Below are 12,234 nucleotides of genomic sequence, written 5' to 3'. Positions count from 1 at the left end.
AGCACCCGGGTTCCGGACCCCTGTGCCCTCCTGTCACAAGGCTTTTGCCTGGCTGTTTCAGGCAAGGTCCTGGGGGTGAGGTGGGGTGGGATGCAAAGACAGATCTGGTGACAGTGACTGAACAGTTGCGGGGGGTGCCAGATGTGGAGGCTGGGGAGGGAGGGAGGAGCCAGTGGTGGTGAGTATAGCTTCTACGTAGAGTAGCCCGGGGAACCTCACTGGGGCTTCAGATTTGGGATGATGCATTCTGCAAGGTGCAGGCATGTTCATCATCCCAACCCTACCACTTAGTTATTGAGCCTCTTGATTTAGTTTCCTCATCTTAAAATGGGGATAATGTTAGTACCTACTTCATAGAGCACTGTGACGATTAAATGAGATAATATGCAAAGCGATGAGCGCCTGAAACACCGGAGGTGCTCAATAGATATCACTCTCATCCTCATCAAGCTTGCCTTCTGCATCCATCATCTGCCCAGTTCCCCACGCCAGAAACCTGAGGTCACCCAAGACTCCTCCTCCCCACTCATACCCACCCCCACAATCCATCCTGAGGCCAAGTGGCTCTTCCCCTCGCAAGTATTTGTCAGGCCTTTTCATTCTCCCCATTCCCACTACCTCTCTCAGGGGACGCTGGCATCAAGCTCTCTCCTCCTCTAGGGCCCAAATCCAAATCCATCCCCAGCTCTCCTAGAAGATGATGCAAATCCGATCCTGGCTATATGGAATGATTCAGCAGTTCCCCACGACTTTCAGAACAAGCACAGATGCCTGGCTCTGGCTCCTGGTGGCTTACCCCACCCATCTCGCACACCTTCCCCACACTCACCCGTGATTCTGTCCGGAGGAAAGAGGCACCTGTGATTCTTTGGCACCGTGTGCTTCCACGCTTTTGCAAAGGCCGGTCTTTCTGCCTGCGTGCCCTTCCCCCTCCGGTGTGTGATGACGCCTCAACCTTTCACATACAATTCAAGTGCCACCTCTTCCTCAAATCCTCCCAGGTCCCCAGCGGGACTTAGATGCTTCTCTGTGCTCCTGTATTTTCATTCTGGTTTACTTGACGGTTGCCCCCACTCCAGAGTAAGCTCCTTTGAGGGCAGGCACTGTCTTTTTTCCTCCACTCCCCTCATGCCCTCAGAGAGTGGCAAACAGTAGGCTCTGTTGGAAGCCAGTCCCGCTGGGCACTTTCCTCCCCGGGCACTGCCGGTCTCCCGGGCCAGTGAGCCAGGGAAGCTCGGAGGCAGAACGCCAGCCTCCTAGACACTTTCTCCACCACCCAGGACAGGGAGTCCCAGACCCGGAGCGGAGCCTCGGAGCCTGACGGCCACCACAGGCACAAGAGTCTGGAACTCGGAAGTCTGGTCACATCTAACCCGGGCTTTGCAAACGAGGCCGGAGCCGACTGAGGCTTGGTGAAACCGACAGACACACCTCGCCCAGCACTCAGAAAGGGCGCGTGCCGTGGATGAACCCGCAGCAGGGTAGACCCTCGACCCTCCCACCCCACAGGCAGTATGTGAGCGTGTAAGATAAGGACAAATGAAACTATTTGGGACAGGAGCCGCCGGGCCTGGCCGGGATTTCGGCCTCCCTAGATCCCGGTTCCTCGGGAGCACTGCCTCCCCTCCCCCCACCTAGTCCTGGGAGGCCACGTGACCTGCGCCCCCAGGAGCCACTAATCGCCTGGCTCCGTCCCTTCTCCTAAATAGGGAAGCGACAAGAGTAGATCGAGTTTCTCGGCCCGTATTTACAGGTTTCCTGGACGAAGCCAAACCACCTCCTCCCCTCGCTCCCCCAGCGCGCGCACTGGGGAAAGGAGAGAAGGGCCCCCTCCCGCGCCCCACCCCCACCCCTCCAGTCCTCCGAGCCGCGGGTGCGGCCACTTCTTTCTCCCTCCCTCTTCCCTCCCTCCCTCCCTCCGCAGCCGCTCCGCCGGCCCCTCTGGGGGCAAAGCAGAGGTTGCCGCATTCCAAACCCCGGACGGCCCTTTGAGGTCACGTGGCGCGATGGGGGTGGGGCGGCAGGACGCCCCTGACCTAGGCTGGCGACCTAGAGGCTTTGCAGTGAAGCGGATCCTGGTGCCTTCTCCCCAGGCCTCTTGGAGGCCAGCTTCGTTTGGGGAGTGATGCAAGGCGGATTTTTACCCTCCCGCGGCTACTGTGTGCCTGGCCGGTGCTGAGTACTCACACTTCTTACCTCCAGGCCTCCCTGCACCCAGGCAGGGGGCTCACGCCTTTCCCACTGGAAACACTGGCCGGGAGTCACCAAGGCAAAATGGATAGGGAGGTGAGAGACTGGCTTAGTTTATGCCAAGGGTCTTTGTTAGGCCCAAGTCCAGAGCTAACCGTGTCCCCTCTGCGTAGCCTGGGACCCAGCCTGACCTCTGAGAGCTGTACTTAGGGCCCCGGGGACAAGAAAACTTAAGAGGGGTGTGCTTTCCTTCCGGGCTGTGCAGACAGTCTCTGAAGTGCTCCGTCAATTTTAGTGTGAACTCAGTTGGAAATCCCTTTCCTGGAGCTGAACCTGGTCCCGTGAGGGGCCTTGGCTGCCTTATGAGGTCAAGGCAGGAGTGGGTAGACGGGAAGTTGAGGCACTGGCCACAGCCAACTTGCCTGAGAAGTTTGACCTTGTAGGGGAGGGAGAGTATGGAGGGTAGAATGGAGATGACAGGAGGGAGGCATATTTTGGATGGAGGGGGAGGTCTGCGTCTGAATATTTATTACTCTTTCAAATCTTTATTGAGCCCTTACTAAATGTGAATCACGTGTTTAGCCATTGGCATGATCATCGGCTATTTTACCAGTCACAGGTCCTGACCTGGAGCTAGAGTCATTAAGAATGAATTCCTGCCCTCATCGAGCTTACAGTCTAGTGGGAAAGCTAAACAAGTGAGGGACATTTACAGAGCAGTGTGCTAAGAGCGACAGTGGGGGCGCAGAGTTGTAGGAAAACACAGAGGAAGAGCATTTAGCCCAGACTAGGTTGGGAAGAAGGATGGCTATGGGGTAAGTGTTATCTCTGCCGAGGGCTGAAGTTTAAACTATCCTATATAGGTTGGGGTGAGAGTGGAATAGGAAAGAGTAACCTTCCAGGTAGAGGGCATGCGCGGTGCATGCGAAGTCCCAGAAGCTCGTTCTGGACCGTGGAGTACAGCCACCCTGTGAATGGCTGACAGAGCAGGAGGAGATGGAGAGAGTGCATTTGGGAGAAGAGGGCTGAGCTGATGAGTAATGCCCATCTGGGAGGGGATGAGGTTGGGGAGACCCTTGCTCCTCTGAGTCTACAGAGTTCCTCAGGCATTCTGTAGTGGAGGATGTGACACCTCCTTTTATAGTTGCTTTATAAAATTAATTTTTTTTTATCGAGCTAATACAAACACATTGCTTACAAATCAAGTCATTCTAAAGGGCTTGGAATAAACACAGAAGTCCCACTGGCGTTTCTCCCAATTTTAATCCTACTCCCCAGGGGCAACCGCTTTCAACTCGTTTAGCTGTGTCTTCTGGTATTTCCTTCCTTATTTCTAAATAATATATGTACTGCCATTCTGGGTTCATTTATCTAATTTGTTGACTCCCTGTCTTGGTAGATGAGGGTTTTGATTCTCTTCCTTGCCTCTTTCCCTCTTCCCACTCCCATTATGTTTATATCACAATTTAGGGTTAAATCCATGTTCAGTGATCTCATTATTGACTTTGAAAATATTGTTTACTTTTGAGGCAAGTATGCTGGTTCCATTTCCTTTTCTAATATAACTTTTTGTTGTGTGCTCTGTTTACATTTCCTTTCTTGTACTACTTTTTTGTTTTTCCTGGAGTTAATTGCCTCATTTTTTATTTGCTTGGTTTTCTTTGAATCTCTGACTCCATCTTCCCACACCCTTCAACAGCTCTGTAAAACATCTTCTCAGTACAGTTTTGCATATGGCCAAACCTGTCATATAATCTTATTGGTTCTGTTTTGTTTCTCCTTGGAGACATTTGTCCTGTGGTGCTCCATCCTTCTGCTTTTCTCTGGATGCGTTGCTCTTGAGGCCTGTAGCACACCTGTCACCCTGGGACTTCTCATGGCCAGTAATTAAGAATTCACTTTGCCCTTTTCCTCTTTCAGGGACCCAGTGTCTTCCTCTTCCTCGGTTTACTTCGTTGTTTGGATGAAGCACATCCTCCAGTAGCTTCCTGAGAAAGAATGCCTGGGAGGTAACAGTTTAGAGACTTTTGCCTACCTAAAATGGTTTTATCCCACCCTCACTCTTTCTTTTCCTTTCCTTTCCCTTCCTTCCTTCTTTTCTTTCTTTCTTTTTTAGTATTTATTTATTTGGCTGCGCCGGGTCTTAGATGCAGCATGCAGGATCTTTGTTGCATCATGTGGGATCTTTAGTTAGGGCATGTGGGATCTTTAGTTGCAGCGTGCAGGATCTAGTTCCCTAACCAGGGATTGAGCTTAGACCCCCTGCTTTGGGAGTGCGCAGTCTCAACCGCTGGACCATCAGGGAAGTCCCTCCCTCAGCTTTTTTTTTTTTTTTTTTGGTGGTAAGCGGGCCTCACTGTTGTGGCCTCTCCCGTTGCGGAGCACAAGCTCCGGACGCGCAGGCTCAGTGGCCATGGCTCACGGGCCCAGCCGCTCCGTGGCATGTGGGATCTTCCCGGACTGAGGCACGAACCCGTGTCCCCTGCGTCGGTAGGCGGACTCTCAACCACTGCGCCACCAGGGAAGCCCCCTCCCTCAGCTTTTGATCCCACTCCTTCTTCTCCCCCTGACCCCCCGCAAAGTCCAGAATCTCTCTGTTTCAATACTGTATCTCCAGAATCAATCTTCCTGTCTCCTGCATGAGTGGGGAAGGGGACACAATAAATCACTTCATTGCGCTGGGTACCACTGAGTTTCCTGACGATCAAATTGCACTTTAAGTAGGTCTTTGAACAAGCCCCCAGCTTTTAGACCCCTGCCTTCTAGTTTACTCACTCCTTCTAATTCCTAGCCTCTCTGAGGGGAGTGTCCACTTGCTTCTCGTGGGTGTTCTGGGCCTGCCTTTCTTGCCACTCTCCCATACACTTTCTGTTTTCATACGATGTAGTTCAGGATTCTTTTTTTTTAAAAAAATTATTTATTTATGGCTGCATTGGGTCTTCGTTGCTGCGCGCGGTCTTTCTCTAGTTGCGGCGAGCAACTATTCTTCATTGCGGTGAGCAGGCTTCTCGTTGCGGTGGCTTCTCTTGTTGCGGAGCACGGGCTGTAGGCGCACAGGCTTCAGTAGCTGTGGCACGTGGCCTCAGCAGTTGTGGCTCACGGGCTCTAAAGCGCAGGCTCAGTAGTTGTGGCTCACTGGCCTAGTCGCTCCGCGGTATGTGGGATCTTCCCAAACCGGGGCTTGAACCTGTGTCCCCTGCATTGGCAGGCGGATTCTTAACCACTGCACCACCAGGGAAGCCTGGTTCAGGATTCTTAATGTCTCTTAGTTTAGTTGAAGGTGAAGTTTGGGTTTCTGTTTCTGATTCTCCTTGTTTTGAGGGTGATGTTTTGAGAGAAAAAGGGGACAGAAAGGGCTCTACTCCACCATCTTGTGACCACAAGTCTGAGATGTCTCCCTGAGGTGGACGGTAGAGCCAGTCTGTGCCTGACACTCCTGCTGACAGAGAGGGAGGGGCTTATCTGTAGGAGGAGGTGAGCAGGGGAGAAGAGGAGCTTCAGAGCTTAGAAGAACTGCTGTGGGAACCTGATTGGGAGGCCCCCAGAGATAACAAGGATTACTGGGCCCCAGTGAGGCCTGGGTGAGGTGAGACTGAGAATCAGCAGAGAAGGCAGCAAGGAACAGGGATGGAGGTAGTGAGAGGCAGGGAGTAACCCCTAGCTGGGAGGGAGAGAGTGAGGGGCTGGGGGCCGTTCTAGAATGGGGGGGGTAGGGGGGAGGGGAGAGGCAACAAAGTGACTGGCTTTGAGGCAGGCCATTCGCCAGGAGGCAGAAGAGGATGAGATAGTCTTGATAACCACTAATCAGATGTTGATTATGTGCCAGGGGCTGAACCAAGTTCTTCAAAGCAGGCTCAGAGGAGTGGGCAGCCGAGAGGAGGAGGGGAAAGAAAGGAGTTTAAGGTCAGAGAGGGCAGGTCTGAGGCTCAGGTTTGAAGGTGAGGCAGGTCGGAGTGACAGTGGAGTCTTGGGTCCAGAGGTGGGAGAGCCCCTCAGGGCAGAACCACCAAGCGGGCACGTCCCTGAGGAGGGTGAGATGTGAGGTGGGGGGAAAGGGCTGTGTGATTGCTCAAGTCTTCTGCAGGAAACGCGGTGGGTGGGAAAGGCCAGTCATTTCAGTCATCTACATGGATGGCCTCTTGGACACTGAGGAAGGATAGAGTTTTTAAAAGGGAGGGTGGTCACTTCAGTCCACTTCAATATTTACTGAACTTCCATGTGACCCACCTTCCCCAGGTTACATAGCCTGGGGGTACAATCAGAGTAAAGTCACTTGAAGTATACAGCCTCTGGCTCTCAGCCCTAATCATGCAGCTCTCAAAACCCCACAGGCTGTTTCCGGGGTCTTAGAGCTCTTTCCCGCCTGCTCCTTGTGTGGCCGTTCTATTCCACCTCTCGGCTGTGTGCTGACATCACTCCTCCTGGCCATGAATGCCACTTCTGTCGCTCCTCACTGTGCAACCCCAGAGCTGCACCAGCCAGGATTCTGTGGTTACAGGCCACAGAAACCAACTCTGGCTAACTTAAGCAGAAAAGCAGTTGATTGGAAGGTTATTGGGCAGCTCACAGATTCAATAGCCACTCCCTACCTTTTTTTCTGGGCTGGTAAGCCTTGATTTTGTTCTGGAATTAACCTGCCCTGTACTCAGGGAAGGGGACCCCCCTCAGCCACAGGAGTTGAATGTTGATCAATCTAAGCAGCCAATCAGGGTGCTTCTGCCTCCCTGCCAGTGATTGGTTTAGGCCTAGGCATGTGATACAACCCTGGTCAATGAGACATGAGGTGGGAAGCCCACTAGGCCAGGGGTCTCCACAGAATCACAGAGAAGCTGACTGGAACCTTGACCTTATTGAAGGTGGAATCAACCCTGTGTGCCTCTGAAAAATGATATACTTTTTTTTTTTTTTTTGCGGTACACGGGCCTCTCACTGTTGTGGCCTCTCCTGCTGCGGAGCACAGGCTCCGGACGCGCAGGCTCAGCGGCCATGGCTCACGGGCCCAGCTGCTCCGCGGCATGTGGGATCCTCCCAGACCAAGGCACGAACCCGCATCCCCTGCATCGGCAGGCGGACTCTCAACCACTGCGCCACCAGGGAAGCCCGAAAAATGATATACTTGTTCATTGTTTAAGCCACCTTTAGTTGGTCTTCTGTTGCTTTCCACCAAAAGGTCCTAACCGACACATAAGACACTGCCAAGTATCTTTCCCTGGTAGCCTGGGGTGAAGGAGGGAAAAATAAGCTGATGGCTAAGGAGTAGGATTGATAAGTTTTCAAAATAAAGGAGACTGATGCATCTTTTGAAGATACAAGAATTACCTCATAAATAAGAATTGACTAAAAATGCTAGAGAGAAGGGGAATAACTCTGAGAGGGGACCACCAGTTATTAAGTAGACACTTACTATATACCAGGCATTGTGAAAGGGGCTAAGGTGTGGTGATGAGCAGAAGACAAGATCCCTGCTCTTATGGAACTTTCAGTCTGAGTGGAGCAGAGAGACAATAAGCATGTAAATAACACAATAAACAGGATAAGGTAATGGAAGGTAATCTTAGGGGGGTAGTTAATTTTGATAGATGGAGGTCCAGAAAGTCTGCTCTGAAGAGGAGACCCAAAGGGTGGGAATGAGCCAGCTACGTGAAGAACCATATGGAGATTCCAGAAAATGTCTCAGGGAGCAGCAGTTGGCTCTGTCCTGGCTGGGAATTCCAGAAAGGGAAAGACATGGCGGCAAAACTTGCCTTAGAGGCTCACTCGGGCCAGGAGTGACAGAATAGCTGAAGACTTGTATTTTCCCGGCTCTGCCTTGGACATTAGCTCCCCTGTGACAGGACAGGCTGGGAACTGAGGTGTCATTGACTTTCTAGAGGCTGAAAAAGTTTGAATGCAGTATTTTGAGAGAGAGCCTGTGGGTTGAAAGAAAGACACCTGGGGCCAGCAGGTGACCCTGGTGCTACCACGTGTCTCCTCTTGTCTCTCCAGTCTAGAGTCCCAACCTGTTCCTCTGTTTTAACATGTCTTAGTTCAGACTGCTATAACATGATACCATAGACTAGGAGGCTTTATAAACAAGAGAAATTTATTTTTCACATTCCCATTTCCAGATCAAGGTGCAGGAAGGGTCAGCATCGGGTGAGGGCCCGCTTCCTGGTTTCTAGATGGCTGGCTTCTAGTTGTGTGCTCACGTGGCAGAAGGGGCAAGAGAGCTCTATGAGGCAAGAGAGCTCTATGAGATCTCTTTTAAGAGGGCACTAATTCCATTCATGAGGGCTTATGATCTAATCACCACCCAAAGGCCCCACCTCCTAATACCATCACATTGGGAGTTAAGATCTCAGCATATGAATTTGGGCGGGGCCGGGGGGGAGGGAGTGGGGGTGGTGATGGATGGACGGGGACACACACACACACACACACACACACACACACACACACACACACACGCCCCTTTAGTCCATAACAAACAGCTCAACCAAACCAATAAGCACTTCCAGAGTGTTTACTTTTTGTGTAGCTTCTCCTGGGAGTTTCTGTGGGGTGGATACCACGACAGAAAGATAAAACCTAACCTCAAGGAGCTTGCTGGTAAAGGATTCAAGAACTCTGCCTCTGAAACAACTAGAAAACAATTTCTCAGCAGAAAATCAAGGATACCTCATAGGGTTATATACCACGGTGACCATCACAGTCCCCTCACTGTCTACTGCGGTGGTGACACCCTCCCAGCCTAGCACCAATGGTCCCGTCTCCTCACCTACTGTTCCCTTCTTCCCCCAGGGTTAAGGGTGACCTATTTCTTACTGAGCTCCCCCCACCCCATCCCTTTAAGGTGATTCATCAAGTTGGAGCCTGATGTATGATTTCTGTTCATCCTGTGCTGCCTTCCTCCAGTCTCCTGGGGATGTGAAGGAGGAGATGGGAGGGACCAGTTAGCTGGATTGAGATCCCTTTGCCCAGAGGTGACATGCCACAGTGGGGCTCTTCAAGGGCCTATCCAGCAAGAGGTCCTAGTTTGGGGGATCCTGAAGCTGAACAAATAAGAAAAACATTGAACATGTTCCTTGTTGATCTGTTGGAGAGGCAGACCACTAACAATTTTCTTGTGCTATCTCATTAAATCTACACAACAACCCCTCAAGGGCGGCGGAGGGGGGCGGGGGGCGGTTTATTCCATTTTACAGTGGAAGAAACTAAGGCACAGAGAAGCAAAGTCACTGTCCTAGTCAAACAACGAGTGGGTCGTGCAGCCAAGATTTGAACCCAAGCCGTGTGACTGCAGGTGTCCATCCCCGTTTGACACCACAGTCCACACTGCCAAACTGGCTCATTCTAGGAATTTCCCTTCTCCTTGCCACAATATTAAGAACTGAGCTAGAGGCCATTCTGAGCAAGGACCAGTTCCCCTCCTCCCTGTGTGAGGAGAAGGAGCTGGGATCCAAGAGAGGAATTCCGGAAGAGACACTGCCATTTGGGTTATTCTTCCTTAATGTTCCCCAGGCGGGGAACGCTAGCTTTTGATTTGCCAGGTGTCTCTCTGTTCTTCTAATTAACGCCAGGGTCAGCTTGTAGCTGGATCCCTGCCTGTAGCTGGAATCCGTGCCCCTGTGGCTCAGGGGCCAGTCCCCTGTGAGAGCAGGAGAGGACAAAGCAAGCCCTCACTCGGGGTGGAGCTTCCTGTGATGATGTTCCCTTCGCCTCATCTATAAAAAGCTCCAATCTGATCTACCCCATTTCTGGTGGAGGCCAGGGTGGCAGAGTGTGCGGGAGGAGGAAGAATCAGGCTGAAACAGCTCCTCTTTGCCTCCCTGGATTCTCTTCCAAAATGCTGGCAGCACTGCCAGTTGGAAAATATTTTTTTCCCTCCCTTTGTCTTCTTTCTTATTTAAAAAAAAAAAAAAAGCCATCTGGTGTCAAATTCACTCCTGGCACATCATAAAGGGTAGCACTAAAAATGTCCCTGAAAAACTAAAAGCAAAACCACAGCAGTACACATGGGATTTAATCTCAGCATCCTAGAATTTCAGAGTTGCTAGGGGCCTCAGAGATCAAACCGTTTGTTGCACCGAGAAGGAAACTGAGGCCAGGAGGGATTAGATCACACTTTCAAAACTGTTTATTGAGCGCCTGCTCTGTTCATGGCACTCTGCAGGCGGGGGGGACTAATCGAGATCATAAAAGACAAAAACCTCTGCCTTCCTAGAGTTCTCAGTGGGAGGTTCTTGCCTCTGTCCTCGGGCCTGCCTCTGCCACCGCCCTTCCCAAACGGCCCGGCCATCCTACTCCCGCGCTGCACCACCGGGCCGCGTGGTTGTCACCTCCAGGCCGTGGGCCGGCTGGGGCCTGGGGCGGCCCAGCTTTGCGCGCCGCACCCGGGGTTTTCATGGGGCCAAGTTTGCAGCGCGCCGCCCCAGCGCGGTCCCCCGCCGGCCGTCGCTGGGATCTCCCGCCGCTTCCGCCCGCCGCCGCTGCGGCTACGCATTCCTCAGGGTTGAGCAACAACTTTCCCTCCGAAGGCGGCTGGGCCGGGGCCAGGCGCCCCGGGCCGCTTGCGCTGGGCCCTTCGCAGGGCACGGCGCGGGTCGCCAGTGTGGGCCTCCTAAGGGGTGCGGTCCGCTCTCCGGTACCTGTCGCGGCGCTCTCGGCGCGGATCCCCGTCCAGGGCGCGGCGCCACAGCCGCCGGCCCTTCCCCTGGGAGCCGAGGCGGGCGCAGGCCGGGGACGCTCCGCGCTTCCTGCCCGCTGCAACAGGACTGCCTAAGGACCAAGCGGCTGCGTGGGCCTGACCCTGGCTGAGCGCGCAATGTTTGCCTCGATTTTTTACTCCAGTTGCGAAGGTTCTTTGACGACGGAAGGAGGAGGGTTTGTAGTAACTACAGAAGAGAGGTCCTAACCCACTTCTTAGTCTGAATCTAAATATTTACAACAATCGTATTAATGCAAGCACTTTTATCCTTTGAATACACATTATGCCCACTGAACTTCAGCATATCTCTGGGAGGAAGTTGGTTTCTTACTGCTTTACTCATGTTACAAATGAGAAAGGCCAGGCATGTAGTTCCATCTCTAGTCAGAAGCCAAGAAGCAGCCCAACTCGGCGCACAATCCGGGGCCACCTCAGGCCTCCTGACTCTCGCTGGTCAAAGCAAGCCCTTCCTGGACCCTGATGTGACCCCGAGAGGAACTGGCCCAGCTTTTCAGTCTTGGGGGCTGAGTGTTGGAGCCTGTAGGGTGGAGTGGGGTTAGACAAACAGATTAAGCTCTAGAGTATAGACTAGTGAGTCTAGACTCATTAAAATGTAAGCCCCAGGATGGCAGGGGTTGGCTCTGTTTTGTTCACTGCTGTAACCCCAACTCTGAAAACAATGCTTGGCACATAGTAGATGCTCAATAAATATTTCTTGAGTGGATAAATGCATACAGAAAAGGTCTTCAGATTTCTAACTAAGAATTAAACATATATCCCACTTTCTGCATCTTTACCTTCCCTTTGAACTTTTGCTTTCTCTTTTTTTTTGCCTCTTAAATCTTGAACTTATGTTTTAAAGGTTTTGGGGGTTTTGTTTTATTTTAATATATTTGGAATAAGTTTAGACTTACAGAAAAGTTGCAAGATAGTGTAGAGTGTTCCCAAATACTTTTCATTTTACCTAGCTTCCCCTAAAGTTAACAACTTCCCTAACTGTGGTACATTTGTCAAAATGAAGAAATTAACATTGGTGCAATACTATTAACCAAACTATTGACTTCTTGCGGATTTCATGTTTTCCACTCATGTCCTTTTTCTGTTCCAAAATCCAAATCCAATCAGGGATGTCACATTGCATTTAGGGTGTGAAGCTTTTTTTTTTTTTTTTTTTTTAAAGAGTTTAAAAAATTTTTAATGTGGACCATGTTTAAAGTCCCTGTTGAAAGTACCACAACATTGCCCCCGTTTTATGTTTTGGTTCTTTGGCCCCAAGGCACATGGGGTCTTAGCTCCCGGCCAGGGATCGAACCCACACCCCCTGCATTGGAAGGCAAGGTCTTAACCACTGGACCACC

General features: G+C 51.6%; 1 protein-coding gene across 1 annotated transcript in view; it reads left to right on the top strand.

Annotated features, from left to right (window-relative positions):
* The first annotated feature begins 4,173 nt into the window (after positions 1 to 4,173).
* Positions 4,174 to 12,234, top strand: part of ATP23 (ATP23 metallopeptidase and ATP synthase assembly factor homolog) — a 94,551-nt gene continuing 86,490 nt past the window's right edge. The window contains exon 1 of the mRNA XM_073788448.1: positions 4,174 to 4,199. Coding sequence (XP_073644549.1) covers positions 4,189 to 4,199 — 11 coding nt within the window. The 5' untranslated portion in view covers positions 4,174 to 4,188. The remainder of the gene's footprint in view (positions 4,200 to 12,234) is intronic.

Source organism: Tursiops truncatus, chromosome 11, assembly GCF_011762595.2.
Source record: "Tursiops truncatus isolate mTurTru1 chromosome 11, mTurTru1.mat.Y, whole genome shotgun sequence".
Taxonomy (NCBI): domain Eukaryota; kingdom Metazoa; phylum Chordata; class Mammalia; order Artiodactyla; family Delphinidae; genus Tursiops; species Tursiops truncatus.
Note: the sequence above shows the minus strand (reverse complement) of the source record. Positions and strands in the feature narration are given on the sequence as shown.